This window comes from Passer montanus, unplaced genomic scaffold, assembly GCF_014805655.1.
Source record: "Passer montanus isolate IOZ18808 unplaced genomic scaffold, ASM1480565v1 scaffold47, whole genome shotgun sequence".
In the NCBI taxonomy this organism is placed as follows: domain Eukaryota; kingdom Metazoa; phylum Chordata; class Aves; order Passeriformes; family Passeridae; genus Passer; species Passer montanus.
Window position 1 is genome coordinate 1,567,394 of NW_024369596.1, and position 22,421 is coordinate 1,589,814.

The 22,421-nt window shown below is 55.2% G+C and overlaps 2 protein-coding genes across 7 annotated transcripts in view; both read right to left on the reverse strand.

Moving 5' to 3' along the window:
* Nucleotides 1-11,463, reverse strand: part of DIXDC1 (DIX domain containing 1) — a 28,793-nt gene extending 17,330 nt beyond the window's left edge. The window contains exons 1-2 of one of the 4 annotated variants that reach the window (XM_039722017.1): nt 11,365-11,463; nt 325-454 (exon numbers count right to left, since the gene is read on the reverse strand). In XM_039722017.1, coding sequence (XP_039577951.1) covers nt 325-454; nt 11,365-11,421 — 187 coding nt within the window. In that variant the 5' untranslated portion in view covers nt 11,422-11,463. Of the gene's footprint in view, nt 1-324; nt 455-8,630; nt 8,908-11,364 lie in introns of those variants that run through there. The other 3 variants (XM_039722015.1, XM_039722019.1, XM_039722018.1) reach the window with 3 other exon arrangements.
* A 122-nt stretch (nt 11,464-11,585) lies between these two features.
* On the reverse strand, nt 11,586-19,128 carry CUNH11orf52 (chromosome unknown C11orf52 homolog). 3 transcript variants are annotated; one of them, XR_005629000.1, is made up of 5 exons: nt 18,947-19,128; nt 15,889-15,929; nt 15,188-15,234; nt 13,024-14,072; nt 12,956-12,984 (listed from the first exon to the last, which is right to left on the reverse strand). XR_005629000.1 is itself a non-coding variant. In XM_039722190.1 (4 exons), exons 1-4 carry the CDS (start codon nt 18,976-18,978, stop codon nt 13,818-13,820), a joined length of 375 nt encoding a protein of 124 aa, XP_039578124.1. In that variant the 5' UTR covers nt 18,979-19,128; the 3' UTR covers nt 11,586-13,817. The 3 variants fall into 3 exon arrangements, 2 of the variants coding, with proteins under 2 accessions (XP_039578124.1, XP_039578125.1); XM_039722190.1 differs by having other exon boundaries at nt 11,586-14,072; XM_039722191.1 differs by having other exon boundaries at nt 11,586-14,069; nt 18,947-19,121.
* Nucleotides 19,129-22,421: the final 3,293 nt, after the last annotated feature.

Below are 22,421 nucleotides of genomic sequence, written 5' to 3' on the forward strand. Positions count from 1 at the left end.
ACTCACTGCACCCCCTTTCCCTGTCCCCCTGCCCAGTGACATCAGCAAACAGGTCACTCTTCCCAAAAAACACCCCCTAACTCCATGGCAGCCCCGTGGGAGCTCCCTGCACCCCGCCAGGTTTCCCCATCTGCTCGAACTGCCTCTGAACCATAAGGGCTGTAATAGAATTGCATTTCTGATCTGATTTATGATTGTTTTCCCCTCCTCGCCAGCTCTGCCACCCCCAGCAACATCTGCCCGACAGATGCCAGAGCCAGGGCAGCCTCTCCAGACCAGAGCTGGAGCTGAGGGGGAAAAACAAGCCCAGAGGGGAGCACTGACCCACGATCTCGATGAGCAGGGCCAGGGTGACCCCATCCCGCAGGTCCTGCCTCAGGTCCTGCACGGGCCTCAGCGCCGGCTTCTTCCTCAGCTGGGAGTTCACCCAGGCCACGTAGGCCTGCAGCTGGTGCTGGAACACAAACAGAAGGTTTGCGTGGCAGGGCTCTGGCTTTTCTCTCTGATCTTTGCTTTTCTCTCTGATCCTCGCCGATCTCAGTGCCCTGCCCTGGGGAACAGCTGAGGGCTCACCCCAGAGCCTGTCTCACCCAGATCCTGCTGCCATCCCTGCCTGAGGCAGCCCTCAGGAGGAGCAGGGCTCACCCACAGCCCGGGAGCTGGGCACAGCTCACCACAGAGCTTGTATTCCATCTGCATTTAAGCCACACCAGCGCTGCCACCCCCTCCTTTGGGGGCACAGTTTGCCCCCTCTGTGCCCCGTCCCCAGCTTGCAGGAGCAGAGAACCCTGAGTTAAACACTCCAGGACAAGCAGGGGAGGTTTGCTGGAAGAGACAAGAGCCTCCCTCTGTGACACTCCTGCATGGCTCACTCAGAACACTCGTACAGCCCCTCCACGTCCTGGAGCTGCCTCAGCACTTCCAGTGGCCCAGTTTCTATTCCTGAATGCAGGAAAGCTGCCTTGGGCCCTGGGAGCCAAGGAACAGGGCCTGGCCAGCAGCTCAGGAGGGATGCTGTGTGGGGGAGAGACCAGGGAGGCTCAAACTCAGAGCAGGGAAACTCCAACTCAGACCAGGGAAACTCAAACTCAGAGCAGGGAAACTCAAATTCAGTCCAAGGAAACTCAAACTCAGACCAAGGAAACTCAAATTCAGACCAGGGAAACTCAGACCAGGGAAACTCAAATTCAGACCAAGTAAACTCAAATCCAGACTAGGAAAACTCAAACTCAGACCAGGGAAACTCAAACTCAGACCAAGGAAACTCAGACTCAGACCAAGGAAACTCAGACTCAGGTTCCTGGTCACCCTGAGGACCCACCTGGCACAAGTGACCCGAATGCCAAGAGCAGATCCCAGCCACCTCTCCCTTTGCAGCCCCTCTCTGTGACCCTCCAGGGCTGCAATCCCCCCGGGCCGGGCTGCAGAGGCACACGGAGGGTAAACAAACTGATCCACTGATGGGATTACCTCCCTTTTCACTAAGCTTCCCATTATTGTGCCCGTGCAGCAGCTTTTAAGCCCCCATTCCATCTGATCTCAGCAGTGCCGGGCAGACTTGGTGCTTTTCCAGCCCATCAAAGTCACAATCTGGTCCCAGCCTGGCTCTTTAGTTGTCCTGACCCAGGAAATCCAGCCTGAATGGGGTCTGCTGCCTCGGAAAGGTGCCCGGAGCTGTGGGAGGCAGCTCTGCTCACTCAGCACAGCCTGGGGGCTGCAAGGGGCTGCCCCGGTGCCTCTGGGGGAAAAGGGAGCAGGAATGGCAAATCTGATCCGTCTGGGCTGGAGCAGACCTGGCCTGCCCTGGGGAGGGGCTCTGCAGCTCCTTCTGCTGGAGTGGAGCCCCACAAGTCTTTATTTTGTATTTTTCTAATCATTTTAGGAGCTGGCAGCGATTCGCCAAGGACACAGCCCCTCCCAGCCTGCAGAAAATCTGCAGGTTTTGGAGGAGTCTCTGTGGCACTTCTGTCTCATTTAGAGGAAAAACCCTTTCACCAAGCAGTTTGTTTTCTGTTCCTCCTCTCAGAACATTCCTCGTGCATTCACAAAAAAAAGAATTTTTGGCAAGATTTTAGTCTCTATCTCTTAAAAGCAGGGGGAGGTTGTCAGTGTTGTTATTAGTAAAAAATTAAAAAAAGCCATTTCTAAATCCCACAGCCGTTACATTTTAAACAATGAGTATTCAAAGGAGGCTTCTGAGGCAATGGAACTGGGATGTCACCAGGACAAAGTGGTTTCAGCCCCATGGCTGCTGTAATTCTGCAGACTTACACTTCATTACCAGACTCACTTGGTTGCTTTTGGGTTTTTTCCATTAAACATCAGATTTTCCTGCAGGCGTTCAGACAGTTGGACTGAAGAGCATTTCCTAACTTTGTACCCAAAATCCTGGCAGACTGAGTGACTTCAGCAAGAGCCTCGGATTGCTGCAGGACTCAAAAATCCAGGGAGGGAGCTGTCACTGCTCCAGCTGAGGGGAGCACGGGATTGGACCTCCCAAGGAAATGTACCAGAAATAAAAGTTGAGCGACCTAAAAATGGCCAAGTGCTGTGAAATGCAGGAAGGGACAAAGCCCCCGAGCTGCTCAGCAGAAACCCCAAGGGCAGTTGGTGAAGCTGGAGACTCCAAAATGCTTCACTCCTCCATCAGCTGGGGAAGAACAAAGGGCATTGTGGGCTGCGCCTTCAACACAGCCACCTCAGTGCTCACATTTCCACCTCTAAACCCACAGATTCAGGCCTCAAAAAAAATGGAAATATTTTTTTGTCACCCCCTCAGCATTCTGTTTGTTTCAAGCCCCAATGCAGCTACTTCAACACGGCCCTAAATATTACCCCAGCAGCGTGGTTCTGCTTGGGTGGGCACCATTCCTGCCCCTTCCCCTGGGAAATACCCCAGGAATCAACTTCCAGCACAGGGAGGACAAAGATCTGCTGGGAAGTGTCCTGCCCTGGGAGCAGCAGCTCTTCCCAGCCCATCCCACCCCACCAAAACACTCCTGAGCTGCAGAAATGCCCCAAACCCAGGGGTTCCACCCCAGTTTGGGGCTGCAGGATCACAGCAGCCACTCTCAGCTCCTCTGAACCAACTAAATGCCAAAATAAAAGGTCTGGGAACATGCAGGAACTCCTCAAGGGTTCCTGCTTCCCCTGCACTTTGGTTTGAGCCCAACCTTGGAATTTTCAGGGCTCAGGCTGCTCAGCTCCTCACCAACACTTCTTCCAAACCCAGAATTTTTCAGAAGAACACCAGCCTGGCGTGGGGTTTACTTTACAGAACACACATTATTTAGGATTATGGTGGAGCTAAGCTTAATCCTGTTTACATTAACACAGCTTTGTGTTCCAAAAAAAGCCCCTTTTACCTGTACCTTGCATGGGGAGGAGCAGCAGCTGCAGCTGAAGGGAGCTGGAGCCCAGCTTGCTGCAGGCAGGGATTTGTGGGGTGTTTTTGTCTCACTCAGGGCAGGAAAAGGTTTTTAAAGCAAGGTTTTGGAGACTACAAGACATCCCAACAGAGAAAATTACAGGTTGGGATATATGAGGTTAATTTTTACCTCTCTGGGATTAAAATATTGGTGTTGAACAATGGACAAAATCATTTTTCCAGCAAGGAGGGCCTGCCCTGCTCACTCTCATCTTCCAGTAGATCCTGTGACCCTGTTTCCTTCTCAAACAGATCCCTCCTCTACATTCATTTGATGAGCTTGAATCCATCCTTATCACTGGGTTTAGGGACTCGCCCTGCTAGGATGAGGTTTTTGGGGCTCTTTACACTGAATTCCCTTTGTGAACTGTTTGATAACCTGGAATCCATCATTACAGTTTGACTGAGGGGATCACCCTGCTAGAATTATATTTTTGAGGCTCTTTACGTGCACTGGATGAGGTTTTTGGGGCTCTTCACGCCCATTTCCCTCTGTGGCACAGTTCTGGCCACTGCCCAAGCCCCAGGGCTGCCGAGGTCAGCCAGAAGGATGAAAGGAATTCACTGTTCCTCCCCCCAGAGCCCTGAGCCAAAGGTCTGCAGCAGCCTAATTGCATCAGGTTGAGGCCCTCTATGATTTCTAAGCTTTCTGACATTACCTTAATTAGATGGGGACTGTAATTTTCCACCCAGCCTTCCTCCAGTTTGCTGATTAATTTGTTGTTGTTGTTCTAGGAGGCCTTTGTAGAAGCAGAAAGCACAAACTCCCAAGCAAATAAAATGATTCCCTCTGCTCTAAGGCAGCAAAAAAATTTTTTTCCCCTCTCAAAATTGATGCTTGAATGTTTTTCAATGTATTGAGATGCATCCAACAGTGAAAACCACGCAGTTATGAGCACGGGGAGGCCAGAATGTCCCCACAGGAGTTCTCCTCCATAAAACTCCGAATTTAGAGCAGGTGTTGATTTCCAGAGTGCCCAGCTCTCCAGCAGGACCTGGAATCTTTGACTGAAGATTTTCCACCTTTTCCTCAGTTCTTTCTTTACCCATTAACAGCTTAAGTGTAAGCAGCAAGGCCCTGTTCCATCCAAACTCTCCAAATTATTTCTGCCATTTTCCAAAATTTCTGCCATTTTTTCTGCCATAATCCAAAATCCATATTTTGGATTTTCACTTCTTGTAAAGCCAAAAACTGCCATGGCCCATTCCAGAGTCATCCAGCTGCCAGTGCAGGATGAAGTCATTCCCACCTATGCCTAAATTCACTGGCATTTCATTAATTTTGTGCTGTGAAAGGACTTAATTATGCAAATTCAAGATCCTGCAGCAGCAGCACCTCTCACATGATGCTCAGCAGGTACCTGAGGCCCCTTTCCCACCCAGACAGAGCTACAGGCAAAAAACAAAGGCAAAAAGTGGCAAAGAGCTGAGCTCTGAGTGCAGCTTTGGAGCACGATTCACCCTGAGCTGTCTGATGGTTCCCCTGCAGAGCCCGGGGTCTGCCCAGGCACTGACACATCCCCCGGTGCTCTGGGGAGGAGAAGGAGCCTTGTTCCTCCTTCAGAGCATCCCCACCCCCAGGCAGGGACAGGCAGCTCTGAGAGGAGCCTCGGCTCCTCAGGACACCCAAAACCTGCAGGCAGGGACTTTGCAGGGGGAGGGACACCCAGGGAGGCTCCCTGGCCCAGGGTGGCACATTTAGGAGGCAGAATTTTGGATTCCCTCTGCCCGTGACTTGCTGGGAGTGTGGCATCTCCTTTTCCTCTTTCTACCCATAAAGCAGCTGCAATAGTCTTCATGTTCCTGGTCAAATGAAAAAATTTAATTTTTTTTAATGGTTTGTGGGGTTTTTGGGGTTTTTTTGTGAGTTTTTGGGGATTTTTTTGTTGTTGTTGTTTGTTTGGGGTTTTGTTTGTCTGTTTGTTTGTTTTGTTTTGTTTTGTTCTTTGGGATTTGAAAAGCAGAAATCTGTGAGTGCTCCTGTGCAAATGCTCTGCAAAGACAGCCTGCCAAGGCAGGGATTGAGTCCTAACTGCTCCCCCCTAATCCTACAGAGCATCAAATACTTGCTGAGGAGTCCCACTGCTGCCCAGGCACCAGGATTTGGGGGGAAAACTGACAACAGAGCAAGGACAGCTCTGCTGGAGCACATCTGGGGGTAAATCCAGGCGTGGGCAGCCCCAGCTGTGTTTTCTGTCTGTGCTGGGGGCCTGGAGGGGTTTTAGGGCAGCCCAGTCAGGTCAGACACCCTGCACAGGGTTCCTCAGAGCCAGCCCAGGTTAAACCCTCCCCGTGGCTTTAACAGGGTGGGCAGGTGTGAAATGCTGCCAGCCTGGCCCCAAAACAGAGCTGGGGTGATGAGCCAGCTCGCTGTGTCCAGCAGGGATTCAGTGGGGCTGAGCAGGATGAGGGAGCCAGGAGTCAAAACAGCTCTCCATGGTGAATCCTATTAACCCTAAAAATAGCCCTGGCGGCAGGACAGGGTGAGCGCCAGCTCCTCGTGCTCAGATCACCCCGCCGAGAGCTTTTGGTCACAGATCAGGACCTTGCCCCGAGGGGAGCACAGCCAGAAAATAACCCCAAATAGGGTTAAACCACCAAAATCCCCCCCAGGGTAGTGCCCAGGTGAGGAGTCACACCTGGCAGGCAGGGTGGCACCTCCACCCCTCCAAGGTGAAGGGGAGGGTGTGGGAAATGCAGGACTCACCCCCTCAGCTGAGAGCCAGGGGAAATTCTCCATGGAGCACAGGGTGAGGGACAGAAGAGCCCTGCAGCACTTCTGCTTCCCCAGCCCAGAAATTGGGGAGATTCCCCCCGTGGGGAGCTGACCCCGCATTTCACTTTGCCCTCCTTGCCAAAAAACCTCTGCTTGGGCCCTCCAAGGCTCGCTGTCCTCTCTGGAACGGATTGTTGGTTCAACATAACCTCGAAAATAGTTCTTTTAAATGACTCACTGCGCACAAGCAGCCACATAATTAAGTTTGCCGCAGGAAATGATCCTCCAGCTGGAAAAAGAGAAGGTGTGCTATTGTTAAAATGCGGCTCGGGGCTGCCAGGCCCACTTGTGACACGTTTCTCTGCGCCCCATCTGTTTTCAAGAGCTGCCAGAAGTGTCAGCACATAAATAAACTGCATTTCCCCGAGGAAAGGGAGCGGGCTGGGGCCACATGGACAGAGTCAGAGCAGATGAGACCCCTCTGTGCGGTTCCCTTTCATTATAAACTGCTGCTTTTAGCAGCCACGCATCCCCAGGGCCCCATCCAGCTGTGCCATTGCATTATTGATCTGCCTGGGAGCCGGAGAAGTCCCCACAAACAGCAGGGAAACACCTTCAAGGCAGGGCAGGCCATTAATGAGGGGCTTTAATGCCCACGGGGGGGGCTTTGCTGCATCTCAACATCAAACAAAACCATCCTGGCTTCAGATGTCTGCAGGTGACAGCGTCCACCAGGCTCTGGCTCTGGAAGGAGAGGGAAAAAGGGAAATAAAGGGGCTCGAAAGTGACAATTCAGCAATTTCGGGGCGCCTTGAGCAGGATGTGACTCCTCGCACGGTGGAGAAAGCAGCAGTGCAGGGAGAGCTGTGCAGGAGGACAATGCAGCGCTAATTAGGGGATAATTGGGCTGCTGAGGTGCCCTCAGTCGGAGGGATGGAGAGGGAGAGGGAAAAGCAGGCAAGGGGACAAAGGAACCTCCCCGGAGGCTCTCGGCTGTGCTGGGTTCGCTCAGCACAATAAATAACAATAAACACAAACAATGTGTTTATTCACACCTTAATTTCTGTGTAAATAAACACCGAAACAGGCAAACAGGGACGGGCACAGCTGGTGATCGCCCCAGCACGAAAATGAGAGCTCCTCTCTCATTTCCAGCCTGTGATGCACATCCTTGGCAAATCACAGCTCCTCCCTCTAAACCCAGTTTAGTTTTACTTTTGTTGGGGGCTGTGAGGAGGCAGAGACCCCGAGAATCTGTTTTTTTCTCGTGGGAGAGGGAAGTTTCTTCCCGTGGGTAAAACCAGCCAGGGCCAGGCACCGAACACCGCTGGGGTTCGCTCCCATCACTGATTACTCTTAATAAATAAGTTACTAATTGCGCCTGAGGAGGATGTGCTGCCCCCGAGCACAGGAAGTTCGAGCGTGATCTAAACCCAGACCTTGGCTGGCTAAAAATGAGCCTGACACTGTGAGGAGGAGGAGGAGGAGGAGGAGGAGGAGGAGGAGGAGGGGATGGAGCCATTCCAGCCCAGCCCGGGGAGCGCTGGGGCCGGGGCAGGCTCAGGTTTCACCCCCAGTTGGTTTTCCCGGAGGGGAGAGGAGCCGGGAAGCCCAGCAGGGATGTCCGGGGCTCATTTTCTGTGGATATTCATTTTCTGTGGTATTCATTTGAGGAGGAGGAGGAGATTTTCTGTGGATACATTCATTTTCTGTGGATATATTCATTTCCTGGGCTCGTGGAAGCACAGCACCCAGGAGCTGCACGGCTCAGGAGTCACCCACCAGTAAACAGAAAGAATAAAACCCCCCAAAAGTGAGAGATAAAGTAGCGGCAGTTCTGTGGTTCCAGCAAATCCCCCTCGGTTTTTCTTCCTTTTCAGCTCACAGACACAGATCGTGTTCCTGCGTGGGCTGCCCGGACACTGCTGTGTGTAAACACCCAACAAAACTCATTTTTTGTGCCCTCTAAAGCGGGAAGTCCCATCTCTGGGATTCCCATCTCTGCCGTTTCTTGGTGCATGTCCTTATTTTACAATTCATTACTCCCCTAGCACAACAGGCGAATGAAAAACACTTTGAAAATTACATTTTCCCCACCAAGTTGAATTCCAGTCCCCTGAGGATCCAATTTTCGGAAAACGACGGGGAGGAAAAGCCCGAACAGCTTTTTGCCAGCCTCTCCAAGCAATGCCAGTCCATAAAGCAGATTTACAGCCCCCAGCACACAGACACCGCGCATCCCTCGGGATTTCACCCACCAAACGCTGCCCCACAGCCTCCAGCAGCTTGTTTGATTTCCCGGGACAGCAGCAAAGCAGCGGGAAGAGCACAAACCCCCCGAGCTTCACCAACCCCTCCTGCAAAAACTCCTCACCCAACTCCCGCCGCAGGACGAACCTCGCTGCTTCCCCCCGCGTTCCCCGCCGCACAACTCTGCCCCGAACCACCCCGCCTTCCTCCGGGGGAAGCTCGGGGACGTGGCTTTACCTCGGTGAAGCCCTCCTGAAGGATATCCAGCAGATTCCCCCTGGCCAGGCAGGCGAGCATCGTCCCGGGCGAGCGGCCGGGGGGCTCAGGGGCTGCGGGGCCGCGCTGCCGGCGCCTCGGGGCTGCTCTCCCTCCTCTTCCTCGCGAGCACAAAGGCCGGCAGCTCGCGGGGAAGGGCGCTCATGGTCCCATCTGTGCAGGCCGGGCAGAGCGGAGCCGGAGCGCGGCTCGCTGTGGGCGTGCTCGGCGGGAGGAGGGGGCGCAGCGGGCAGGGATGTCACCGCGTTGTCACGGCAACGCCGCGGCTTCACGAGATGCAGGCGCGGGGGGAAAAAAACATCTGAAACCCATTTCCAGCCAAAAGGATTGAAAAAAAAATCCTCCCGGACCCGCTGCGTAAATGGGATTTTTCAAACCCGCCATACACAGCGAGCTCTGCTGGCTGTGGGGGGCGAGAGGAGGAGGAGGAGGAGGAGGAAGGAAGGGAGGTGATGCCTTGCACGGGGAGCAAAGCGATCTTCTCTCACCGAGAGGTGATGGTTCTGCGGCCACAGGAAGCTGCAAGGCAGGCCACGACAGCCGGGAGGTTTGCAGGTTTGAACATTGCGGTTTTCAGCGAAAAAACAATCATAAAACTCCCCCCAAAGCCCGAGAGAAAACGCTCAGACAATTAAACACAACCCCACGCCAATAAGCGCACCCATCACAGAAACAAGTATCGGGTGTCCCCAGGCTGCTCTCGAAGTTGGTGTCACCTTACAGGAGGTGCCCAGGGAGACAGAAAGAAAAGGAAAATCAAAGTGGAATGGGTGAAAACCGCTCCAGGCAGAGGGCACAGAGCGGCACTGCCCGCACCGACCCCGCTGCCCTCCCAAAATGTCTTGCACGCATTTCTAAGTGTGAGACGCAGTTAAAAACAAACTTTTTTTTTATTATTATTTTTTCCCCTGCCTAAGTGTTGAAGCATCCCGAGGAAAAATCAATGGCATAATTTCACGATTTTAGCCTGGCACAGCTAAAACACGGAAAGAAAAGCAACAGGTCGCTTCCCTCTGTAACCAGCCCCAAAGGAGGCAGTTCCTTCTCCTCCCGTTTTCATTTATTCACGTTTGCTCTCCCTGCTTTTCATAATTCCGTTCGAGAGGAGATTTTTATGTTTTCATCGGTTCTAATACCACATCTGTTAAGCAAAACAACAGATTACAGCGAGGCTTTGCACAAAGCCTCGTAAGCTGGAGCTGCTGGGGGTTGGAGCCTTGATCCCGTTTACTTTTGAGCTTCAAAATGCCATTAAATAAATATTTAACCCCGTTTTTTAATGCAATTGAGTAGCTTATGCCTGTGCAATTCCAATAAAATTTGGTGGGAAAACGAAGTGGTTCCCCCATGAGACAAAAAGCGACCTAATTTTGAAGGAAAAAAACAACAAAACACACTCTGAGCTTCCACTGTGGACTTTAAAATGCTCTTCTCGACTAATAATTTACTACATTATTGCATTATATATATTTACCACCTGTGTTTTACATGGTAAACACAAATTCACAGGGGATTTACAACATGACAAAGAGGATGCTGAGATTTTTGGGTCGACCAAGAAGAGCTGGGACTGCAGTCTGGGATGCAGGGGCTCCCTGCCATCCCCTCTCCCTCCTGCCCCAACACCAGCCCAGCAAAGGCAAAATGTTCCAAATGTTCTCCTTTCCCTGCCGGGCTCAGGTACAGCCCTGCTCAGAGGTTTTCTCATCAAAGATTTCCTTCTGCAGGAGGTTTTTTTTTAATCTCTGCCTGAATGGCAGGGAATAGAAACCAGGCTGGACGTGCTGAGCCATTCTCTGTCCATTGTGGGGACACAAATGGGCACGGGGGGGTTGTGTGGGCTAAAAATAACCTTTAAAAATTAAATTGCACTTCTCCCTTTGTGCTTGACCCCCAAGTTTCCAGCTGCTTGTGGCAGGGAAAGTTTTTTGCTGTCAGTTTTACACGAGAGGTGCTCTCAGTGCTGCTTTTGCAAGAATCCTCTCGCTAACAGGAACATTCAGAATTCTCAGCTTCAGAATTCTCCCTGAATTTTCCGAAGGAATCCTCTGCCCGGTGTCTCCAACCCCCAGCTGCTTGTGGCAGGGAAAGTTTTTTGCTGTCAGTTTTACATGAGAGGTGCTCTCAGTGCTGCTTTTGCAAGAATCCTCTCGCTAACAGGAACGAAGCTTCAGAATTCTCCCTGAATTTTCCGAAGGAATCCTCTGCCCGGTGTCTCCAACCCCTCGGGGCGGTGACACACAAAGGATGCCACCAAAGGGTGCCCCAGCAGCTGCCCCCGGGGTGGGAGAGCCCAGGCCAGGCGTGGTGGCTTTGGGCTGGTGGCATTGCCATCTCCTGGCCACTTCCAGCATGACCCCAGCCCTCGTCCTTGCACACTTCTGGTCACTAAATCGGGGCTGAAAACAAAGGAGGAATTCCTGGCTCGGGGATTCCTGGGGCAGGAATTCACCCGGGGGGTTTGTGACTGCAGCAAGAACCCAAAGAGCTGCCTAAGGCCACCCCAAACTCCTCTGAGGCACCAAAAGGGACAGAAGGGACACCAAAAGGGACAGAAAGGACACCAAAAAGGACAGAAAGGACACCAAAAAGGGACAGAAGGGACACCAAAAGGGGACAGAAGGGACACCAAAAGGGACAGAAAGGACACCAAAAAAGGGACAGAAAGGACACAAAAAGGCCGCTGGGAACTCACAGAGGCTGCAGGAGGCTGGGGGGGGTGGCAGGGCCCCGTGCCCATCAGAGTCCCCATGCTGGATGTCACCTCAGTGTCAAGGGGGGTCCCAGCACCCCTGAACCTGAGGGGGACAGCAAATCCATCAGGGATTGGGATGGGATGGGATGGGATGGGATGGGATGGGATGGGATGGGGTGGGATGGGATGGGGTGGGACGGGATACGGTGGGTACCAGCACCCGCACTCCCGGCCCTACCTGCTCCCGGCGCGTCTCCGGTTGCCACGGCAACGGGGGCGGGATGGGGCGGGATGGCGCTGGCTCCGCCCCGGGATCGGGGGCCGGGATGGGGATCGGGATCGGGATCGGGATCGGGTCGGAGCCAGCTCGGGGAAGCCCCTGCCCAGCCCCGCACCGCCGCCCCCCGAGCGGGACCCTGTGTGTTCCCCCAGCCCCGCAAAGCCTCGCCCAAAGTGCGGATTCCTCACTTAAAACTGAATATCGCATCTTTAATGATACATCAGCTCTCGTCTGGCACACACGGCAGGCGCGGGCACTGCGGGAGATTTTAATATTCAGTGCAAAACAGAGTCCTTCAGGAAAATCTCTACTGCAGAACACGTGGATTCCACAATTCCCCACGGAAAACCTGGGGAAATCACCGGAATGGGAGCGTGGAATTGTCTCTAGGATGAGCTGTCCTTCCAGGAACGGCCCCGAGGGTGGTGTGGAAGCCGGAGCTCCTTGGGGAATGGGAGATAAAGAACCATTCCAGGGGCTCGGGCACTCATTAAAACACGTAGGAAAAAGGGAAGATTGGTCCTCAAACATTTCCACCTTGGCAAGCACAGCACAGAAAAATAAAGAGCAGCTTTATTTTTCACCACGAGCAGGAGCTCCTTCATGCTTTTCCCACCTAGCTGAGTTATAAACTGCAAAGTTCTGTGTGTTTATAAAAGAAACCATCTCCAAACTCTGCCAGTGCCCGGGGCTGCCCCAGAAGCTGCTCTGCAGGCCCTGACTGAGCAGCAGAACGTGCCAGGCCTTGCTTTAGTGCCTGCAGAGGGGCTTTGGGGAGCCCTGGTGCCCTCCCAGTGCTGCCCAGTTTGCACCATTGCTACGCTGAATTGTGGACACTATTTCAAACCCAGAAAGAGAGGTGGAGCTGATGGCCCCACGAGGTGTGTGCTCTGTGTCACTGGGTTTATAACCAGGGCTGGCAGCACAAAATGAGGGAAAAGTGGAAGCAAAGTCCAAAGTCTCCTCTGAAGCTGCCCAGGGTTCATTCCCAGTGTCCCAGGCAGCTGCTGGACTTGGAGAAGTGCCCTAAACAGAGGCAGCTAAACTTCCAATTTCCCCTGGTTTCACTTCCAGTCCCAGCCAGGAGCTCTCTCCTCACTTGTTTGCACAGAGGAGTGAGGGTGCACCTCTGAACAGCCCATCAGTGACAGAAATGGTTCTGCACCCTCCTAATTCTGCATTTCTGGCTGCCAGGTGCTGTGCCCTTTAGTCCTGAATTCCTGAATCCACAAAGGCAGCACCAAAATCTCCCATTGTGCTGAATTCCTGAATCCACAAAGGCAGCACCAAAATCTCCCTTTAGCGCTGAATTCCTGAATCCACAAAGGCAGCACCAAAACCTCCCTTTAGTGCTGAATTACCAAAGGCAGCACCAAAACCTCCATTTAGTGCTGAACTTCTGGATTCCCAGAAGCAGCATGAAAACCTCCCTTTAGTCGTGAATTCCTGAATTCCCAGAGCAGCACCAAAATGTCCCTTTAGTGCTGAACTCCTGGACTCCCAGAGCAGCACCAAAACCTCCCTTTAGTGCTGAATTCCCAAAGGCATCACCAAAGCCTCCCATGTAGTTCTGAATTCCTGGATTCCCAAGGGCAGCACCAAAACGTCCCTTCAGTGCTGAACTTCTGGATTCCCAGAAGCAGCATGAAAACCTCCCTTTAGTCCAGAATTCCTGAATTCCCAGAGCAGCACCAAAACCTCCCTTTAGTGCTGAATTCCTGAATTCCCAAAGGCAGCGCCAAAACCTCCCTTTAGTGCTGAATTCCTGAATTCCCAAAGGCAGCATCAAAACCTCCCTTTAGTGCTGAACTCTTGAATCCACAAAGGCAGCACCAAAACGTCCCTTCAGTGCTGAACTCCTGGACTCCCAGAGCAGCACCCCCAAAGGCTGGAGCTGTGCCACAGCAGGGATTTTCTGCCCGCAGCCCTGAGCCTTCAGCAGCTCAGCCACCTGGCAGGGCTGGCAGGAGCTGGCTGCCAGCTCCAGGGACAGCTCCCCCAAGGGGAGCAGGCGTTTTTCCCCGCACAATCAGACGGGAAACTCCTCAGTGAGAACGTCCGAGGTGGGACACACACCTCTCCCAACTCCCAGCCGTGCTCACAAGGTCTCCTTGCACCCACAGCTGTGACCTCCTCTTCCTGCTGCAAGACGAGGGCGAGGCCACGGAGTCCTTTAGACCAAGGTCCCGTTTTTGCTGTCGTACTTGAGCCTGGCCCTGGGGAAGTTGAGCGTGGCGTACTCGGTGGAGTTCTGCAGCTGCAGGCTCCTGAGCTCGGCCGCCGAGCGCTGCCCTGCCCTGGACAGCACCTGGATGTCGGCGTAGTGGATGCTGTCCTCCTGCTGCCCGGCCCTGGGCCCGCCCAGCGTGGCATACACGGGCACCTCTGGCACGTCTTCATACGTGGGGACCGCGCCTGGCACAGCCTGCTCAGAGAGAGAGAAAATGAGATGAGTACTCCCAGAATCGGCCTGAGGGACTTGAGGGAGCTGGGGGTAAATTATTAATATAAATGACCTGGAAGTGGTGCTTTCCTACTCTCTGTAGGTTATTATTATTAATGACCTGGAAATGGTGTTTTCCTGCTCTCTGTAGGTTATTGTTATAAAGGACCTGGAGGTGGTGTTTTCCTACTCTCTGTAGGTTATTGTTATAAAGGACCTGGAGGTGGTGCTTTCCTACTCTCTGTTTCCTTGTTTTTCTCAAAGTTTGTAAGAAGGGCATCTTATTAATTAGCTGATCAGGTGAAAATGGATGAACTAAGTGACCAATGAATCTGCCTGGATGGGAGCAGCTTATAAAAAGGAGCAGTTCCAAATATCCAGCACGTTATATCAATCAGCCTGTGGTGAGTCTGTGTCATTTTTACTCAACAGTGACATGGGGGACATGTGAGGGGGAAAAAGCTCTGGGAACTCAGCTCCCCACGCTGCCCCAGCCTCTGGCACCCCTGATGGGTTTCTCTTTGAGCCAGGTTTTAGGAGCTCTGAGAAACCATCACACCTGAGATAGCCCAGCCACCCCAAACAGCATCAAACCAGCAGGATGGCTTCTGAGGCAGGGCTGGAAACAAGAAAAGGTTTAATAAAAGGCAAAATAGCAAAGCTCTTACAGAGAAAAACTGAGCCAGGGGCAAGAGGTCCTTGCTGCTGCTAAAACACCCCACAAAAGTGATTATTTCCACAAAAGTGATTATTTCCTTTGTTCTTTTCTAGTGAATTACCTAGGCAGGACCTCTTGGCCTCTGTCCAGGTGGCAGCCCCAGGTGTGAGGTGAAGCCCCAAAGGTCCCATGAGGTGTCTTTGGGACAGAAACTTCTGGGCTTTTTGCCTCTTTAAGCAAAGATTAATTTGGTCATTCCCTCCACAGGGGGCACATTCCTACAGGCAGGGGGCAAAAAATGTGGGAAAAGCCACGGGCTCTGTGCCCAGCAGGAGAGGGTTCTTGGCTCTGGGTTCTGCCCGTGCCCTCGCAGCCCAGGGAGCTCAGGGCAGCTCTGTCCCCTCCACACACACTCAGGGAACCCCTCTGGGGAATTATTTACCTTCCTGCCAGGCTGCTGCTGTTGAGCCTCGTGCCTCCCATTAGCTCCTGCAAAGGAAACAGCAGGAGGTCAGCCCAAACCAGTTTGTTGCTCAACCTTGGGATGCAGCGATGCTGTGTGAGCCCCCCCCCGGGCACAAATCAGATTTCCACCTCATCTGACTCCCGCAGCCCTGGTGTGTCCAAGAAGAAAGCCTGGCCTTGTTTCTTTGGGAGAAATGAGGTTTTCCAGGATGGCAGCACGCCGTGGAGCGCAGAGCTCTTGGCAAAGCCACAGCCACAGCACAGAGAGCTTCTTGTCAGGCCCTCGGAGAGTCAGATCCTCTTCAACTTTGTGATTTCCTCTGCTGCCTGGCAAACATGTTTTGCCCAGCACGGCCCAAAGGCCACAGGACACGGCTTGAGGAGTGCCCTTGATCCTGGGAGTGCTGTCAGAGGGATGTTTGCAGCTCCTGCCCTGCTGGAGAGCCCTTGGCTGTGTTTTGAGGAGTTTGGTTGTTCTAAAGGCATTGCTAAAGTCCCTTCCCTCCCCAGATTCATGGCACACCACCCTCCTTGCTTTAAGATTTAAAGAAATGCTGCCTCAAGCTCCTCCTGAGGAAGGTTCAGTGCAAAAGGAGCACGGGGGAGCTCAGCCTGAGGCTGGGCACGGATGTCACCTCCCCAGGGCTCTGTCACTCACAGCACTGTCACACACCTTACCTTGCTTCTCCTTCTTCCTCTTGAAAGGTGAAGGACACTTCCTGCAATCAGAGAGACACAACAGCCCTGAAAAAAGGTCTCCGAGTTTTCCGCTGCGAGAAAACTGAAAAACAACTTCTAGCTTCAACTGTGATGTACCAACTTTAGTGACTGGAGAATAGTGACATGAATGTGGTAATTACAGTGGTTATGATGGGCTATAGGTAAAGGTCAAGGTATAGATTGGTTCTTCTGTATGAAGATGCTCAGCAAAGAAAAGCATAGAATGCATTGTAACCAAAATTAAAGGTCCCAGGCCTGCCTCAGCTGGAGCTGCCAGCTGCAGGCACAGGCTCTGTCCCCCACACCCTGGGCTGCTGTGACACCTCGGATACAACAAACTGCATTTGGAGGGGCTGCCTGGAGTCCCCCAGCCCTCATTGCAGCTCTCACAGCAGCAGAGCCCTGCACGGGGCTCAGGGAATGCCGCGTGTCCCACAGGCTGAGCATGGCACAGAGCAGTGCCCCGGGCAGGGCTGGGCCTGTGCCAGCTCCAGGGCTGTGCAGCCGTGCCCTGGCACTGCTGTGGGAAAACAAAAACCCCGGGAATGCCGGCAGGGAGCTCTGGAATGGGCAGTAATGATTAACCAGGCTGGGCAGGGCAGGGTGGCCGAGGCTCCAGCGCTGCCACAGGGGCACCTCCTGCCCTCCACGGGCAAAATCTGGGGGCTCTCCTCAGGAATTTGGGCTTTAACTCACAGCAGAACCCCTCTGTGGGGCTCTCACAGCCTCCTCCTCTGTCTGCAGCGTCTCCTCCTTGCCCAGGTTTGTGTGGAGAGCACTTCCCTTCCTGCCAGCAGCTAGGCACAGAGGATTTCACCAAACCAGCACCTTTTGGGACATTTCCCTTCTCCCATTTCCCTCCAGCATCCAGACATGAACTATTTCACCACACCAGCACCTTTTGGGATATTTCCCTCCCTGCCAGCACCCAGGCATGGAGGATTCCACCAAACCAGTATCTTTTGGGACATTTCCCTTCCTCCATTTCCCTCCTTCCATTTCTCTCCAGCACCCAGACATGAAGTATTTCACCAAACCAGCTCCTTTTCTGAAATTTCCCTTCCTGCCAGCAGGATTCCACCAAACCAGCACCTTTTGGGGCATTTCCCTCCCTGCCAGCCCCCAGGCATGGAGGGTTTCCCCAAACCAGCCCCTGTGGGGCAGAGCAGCAGCTCCGTCCCTCTCTGGGCAGACATTCCAGGCTGCCTCCCTCGGTGCAGGGAGCACTGCAGGCAGCGTGTGGGCTGCAGCTATTCCTGTCTGCAGGATAATCACAGCCAGGCATCTCCCCGGGAATGGGGACACGTGTGCCACGGGAAATGGGAGCAGGGAAAGCTCTGCCCTGCTCTCCAAAGCTGAGAGGATTCTCCAGGCAGCACCCACAGCCCTGCTCCTGCCTCTCCCCGTGCCCAGGCCAGGCTGATTCCTGCCCCACACAGTCCTGGGGCCTGGATTTGGGCAGCTTGCCCTGTCTGTGCCCCTTTATTGGTGAGAGCCTGGGCCTGCCCTGCACGGGCAGAGGAGCCGGACCCGAGGGCACAATTCCTTCATCAATGACCTCCCAGACAAGCCTCTCCCCGTGCCCAGGCCAGGCTGATTCCTGCCCCACACAGTCCTGGGGCCTGGATTTGGGCAGCTTGCCCTGTCTGTGCCCCTTTATTGGTGAGAGCCTGGGCCTGCCCTGCACGGGGCAGAGGAGCCGGACCCGAGGGCACAATTAATTCCTTCATCAATGACCTCGCAGACAGAATCAATTTGCTGTGACAGCTTTTCTTTACAGAGCTCACACTGTGCCCCGGGCACGCCCTGATCGAGCCCTTGCCTGCTGGGTGCCTCATTTACGCCCTGCCACAGGGCAGAGGAAATGAAAATGGGAGTTTTGGTGGTGGCCAGCTTTCCACCTCCCACCTTCAACTCCTGCCCCGAAATCCCAAACTCCTCGAGGCTCGGGGCTTGGAAGAACTCGCTGTCCTCAGCTGCTGAGCCTTCCTCCACTAGGTGATGCTGTGCCTCTTGGAATTATTAACAACCGGATGAATTTCTCGCACTTTGAACACCCGCAGCGTCGGAGGGAGAACGCCCTGGGAGCTCCGTCTGCAATTCACGGCTCTTCCCCTGGCAGAGCTGAAAATATTCCCACTTGGCAGCGGGTGCTGCCCTTTCTCTGCGAGCAGGAGGTGCGGGGCACAGCAGGAGCCAGGAGGGATTAAAGTGCCGCCCCCCCTCCCAGGGAGAAAGAGCCCCAGCATCCCAACAACGCGGATTCCCCGAGCAGAAATAAACCCCGGCCAGGCGCGGGCAGGGACAGGGGCTGGGACAGCTGAGGGCAGGGCCTGAACCCCTCAAAGGGACAGCTTGTGGGAGCTGTGGCACGAGCAGAGAGATTCGAGGACAGGGAGTTGGGATTTCCCAGCTGCATCACCCCAAGCCGGGCTGGGATGTGACAAACCCCCTTGTCGCAGGGACCCCTCAAAGGGACACATTATGGGAGCTCTGGCATGAACACAGCGATTTGAGGACAGGGATTTGGGATTTCCCATCTCCTTCCCAGCCGCATCACCCCAAGCTGCCCCTCCCGTCCTGGCTGAGATGTCACAAAATCCCCCCTTGTGGCAGGGACCCCTCAAAGGGACACATTATGGGAGCTCTGGCATGAACACAGCGATTTGAGGACAGGGATTTGGGATTTCCCAGCTCCTTCCCAGCCGCATCACCCCAAGCCGGGCTGGGATGTGACAAACCCCCCTTGTCGCGGCGCCGCCGTGCCCGGGGCACCTGCAGAGCCCTGCCACCGTGCCCACCCGTGCCCACCCGTGCCTGGCGGGCAGGGGCAGGGCTCAGAGCCCCGGCCAGCCCAGCACAAGGGCGCAGAGCTCCCGGATCCTCCCGGATCCTGCCGGAGCCGTGCCCGGTGCCCGGTGCCCGGTGCCGGTACCCGGTGCCGGTGCCCGGTGCCCGGTGCCGGTGCCGGTGCCCGGTGCCGGTGCCCGGTGCCCGGTGCCCGGCCCGCACTCACCAGCGCCGGCCGCAGCCGCACAGGTTGCCCATGTCGCTGCTCCTTCCCCGGCGATGCCGAGCTCCCCGGGCGGGCTGAGCTTGTATTTCCTGGTTCCTGCTCGGCCCCTGGCTCTCGGGGAGTGTCTGCCAGTGTCGGGTTTCGGAGCGCTGGCCCCGTGTGCCATCTACCGGAGCTGTCCCCGCTGCCGTGTCCCCTGCGGCCAGACCTCGCCTTTGTCACCTCCGCTGTCCCTCTGTCCCAAGAGGGGCCGGAGGAGGGACTTCAGGCAAAAGGAGAAGCCGCAGGGTGGGAGCTCGGAGCTGGTCCTGCTGCCCATCCCGCACCCCGGGGAAAGCTGTGCCAGGGGTGGCACCGCTGGGAGCCTGAGGATTGCCTGGAGCTCTCAGTGAAATCTGCTGCTGCTGCCCCACGGCCCCGGGGATGGTGGAAATCCATTTTATTTCAAGCTAGGTGGATAAAAGGGTTCAGTTCTGTGCCTCTGAGAGTGCAGGGTCCCAGAGCAGCTCTCACTCAGCCCCAGCGGGTCAGATGGAACAGGGACCTGCATTTCACCTCTGTGCCCCAGTGAGACCCCTCCGAGTGAGTGACCACAGCCCTGGTCACTGCTGCACCCCAGGACTGGGTAATTCCTGGGACCTCGTCTCAGGCAGGTCCAAGAGAACAGATCCTCGTGAAAGATACCATTTCAATGTCATTCTTGAGCAGTACCTCTGCCCCACAGCTCTGAGCTGGCAGCCAGCCTGGTTCTGAGCAGGTCTGATCCCTCGAGGGGTGTCCAAAACGGGCTGAGCATTAATTCACCTTTCTGTGGCAGGAGCTGGCCCTGCTTCCTTCTCCAGCTGTACCCACGCTCTCAGCCAGGCTCACAGCCCCAGCTACCCCTGCCCAAGCGCACAGCAGAGCTTGGAGCTGCCCAGGAGTGGCAGAAGGAGAAGGATTCTGCTTTGGAAGGGTCACAGTGGGCCCTGGGTGAGCAGCACTATGACCTGCCTTGCTCTGACACTGCTCCTCAGCTCGGGGCTGGAGAAACGGCACAGAATTTGGGATTAGATGTGTGCAGACAGCTGGGATTCAGCGTTCTCAGGCTGCTGCAGAGCCAGGTGCTCCCAGGAGCCTGTCCCTGCCTGGGAAGCTGCAGACTCTGTGTCTCTGTCTCTGTTGTTTTAATGAGCCAGCGTCTGTTGTGATTTCTGGGATAACTCGGGCTTTGTTGCTTTGTGGGGAAGGAGCAAAAAAAACCGGCTGGGAGCCTGTTCCCATCAGCCTCTCCCACAAACACTGGGGCTGCCGCTTTGAGCTCCAGCAGAGAAACAGAAAAGCATCACAAACACTGGCGGGGCCGGCAGCGCTTGGCTGCCACCCCGCATTCCCTGCCGGCGGGGACGGCAGCGGCGACAGCCTGACCTGCAGGGGACAACGGGGACAGCCCTGCCCGCCCGGCACTGCCAGCCCCTGTCCCGCCTGGTGACACAGCTGTGACACCGGCACGAGAGCCCCGGGGGGAGAATGAGCAGGGGACAGCAAAACCAGGGCCAGGGGAATGAACAGGGGACAGCAAAACCATGGTCAGGGACAGCAAAACCAGGGCCAGGGCAGAGCAAAACCAGGGCCAGGAGAAGGAACAGGGGACAGAAAAACCAGAGCCAGGAGAGAGCAAAACCAGGGCCAGGGGAATGAACAGGGGACAGAAAAAACAGGGCCAGGGGAGAGCAAAACCAAGGCCAGGAGAATGAAGAGGGGACAGCAGAGCCATGGCCAGGCTTTGTTGCTTTGTGGGGAAGGAGCAAAAAAAACCGGCTGGGAGCCTGTTCCCATCAGCCTCTCCCACAAACACTGGGGCTGCCGCTTTGAGCTCCAGCAGAGAAACAGAAAAGCATCACAAACACTGGCGGGGCCGGCAGCGCTTGGCTGCCACCCCGCATTCCCTGCCGGCGGGGACGGCAGCGGCGACAGCCTGACCTGCAGGGGACAACGGGGACAGCCCTGCCCGCCCGGCACTGCCAGCCCCTGTCCCGCCTGGTGACACAGCTGTGACACCGGCACGAGAGCCCCGGGGGGAGAATGAGCAGGGGACAGCAAAACCAGGGCCAGGGGAGAGAAAAACCAGAGCCAGGGGAATGAACAGGGGACAGCAAAGCCAGGGCCAGAAAAATCAACAGGGGAGAGCAAAATCAGGGCCAGGAGAGACCAACACCAGGGCCAGGGGAATGAACAGGGGACAATAAAAACAGGGCCAGGGGAGAGCAAAACCAAGGCCAGGAGAATGAAGAGGGGACAGCAGAGCCATGGCCAGGGCACAGAATGGCATAGTCACTACTAATTCTGGGCATTTTTATGGCAAGAGCATCCCTCAGCACCAGGACAGGTGTGGTGCAGCACACAGAGCTGCACTGTCTATCAAAAATGCAGGAGAGAGCTCTGTGCTGCTCTGGGCACTGCTTTTGTCTCAGAATCCTCTGCCAGGGCAGTCCCGGAGCTGTTTCAGCCCCCAGAGCTGCTGAGCAGGCACAGATGGCACTGATGGTCCAGGCTGTGCCACGTGTGCCAGGCTGTGTGAGTGCTCTCCTGGCCATCCCCCCTCCCCAGGCAGGGCAGGAGCTCGTCCCCATCCCAGGAAAGCTGCAGGGAGCAAAGGCACCAGCAGCACTTTTGGCAGGGCAGGGACAAAGCCCTTTTAGGGCTGCTGCCAGAGTGTGTCTGTGGGTCTGAGGAAGATTTTGGGAGGGGAGTGAGGAAATGGTGGCCATGCCTGAGCCCACACACACCCCTGGGGCTCTGCCCCACCACAGGGCTCAGAGCTCAGCCCTCCTCATCTGGGGTCTGGGTGACAGGTGATTCAAAGCCCCAAGCCCAGAATTAAGCCTGGAATTATTATTAACGACTTAGACAACGCCTGTGGGAAAGGTGATTTTTTATTTTGACAGTTTATCTGGTTCTACTGCAGGGGTCAGGGCAGGGGGTCGGGCACTGAGGGCAGCAGCTCTGCCCTGGGCTCAGTGCCCTCGCTGTGCCCCCTGAGCCTGGCAGGCAGGGCTGCTCCTCATCTGACTGATCCCCAGGGCAGGGAGCTGAAAATAGCTGGGCACTGCCCTGCTCTGCACCCCACTCGGCCTGGCAGGGGACAAAAACCAGCCTGAGATCCGTGTTCCAGCCCCAAGGGATGTGCTGGGCAGGGCCCGAGGGGGCATTCCTGCCCCGGCGTGGGCACAGCCACAGGGAGCGAGGGCAGTCACATCCCCCAGGATTTTGGAGAAGGTACACCTCTCTGTATGGAGAGCAGCACCAGGCATGCCAGGCACCCCCAAATTTAGCCACTGACACAGCATTTTGTGTGCCTGGCTCGGCTCTGACCACACAAGGGTGGCAACTGTCACCTGCTGAGCCCTGGGGCCGCCGGGGCGGCAGCTGCCAGCGCAGCACACTCGATCCCTGTCCCCAGCACGGGGACATTGCTCACGTAGCACCGCAGTGG

What these genes read in the sequence shown, in the direction of transcription:
- CUNH11orf52 (XM_039722190.1), bottom strand. Translation starts at nt 18,978, where the DNA reads ATGGGCAACCTGTGCGGCTGCGGCCGGCGCTG. An exon ending in TGCGGCTGCGGCCGGCGCTG is followed by an intron (nt 15,930 to 18,946) that starts GTGAGTGCGGGC and finishes CTCTGATTGCAG; the next exon opens with GAAGTGTCCTTCACCTTTCA. An exon ending in AGCAGCAGCCTGGCAGGAAG is followed by an intron (nt 14,073 to 15,187) that starts GTAAATAATTCC and finishes TCTCTCTCTGAG; the next exon opens with CAGGCTGTGCCAGGCGCGGT.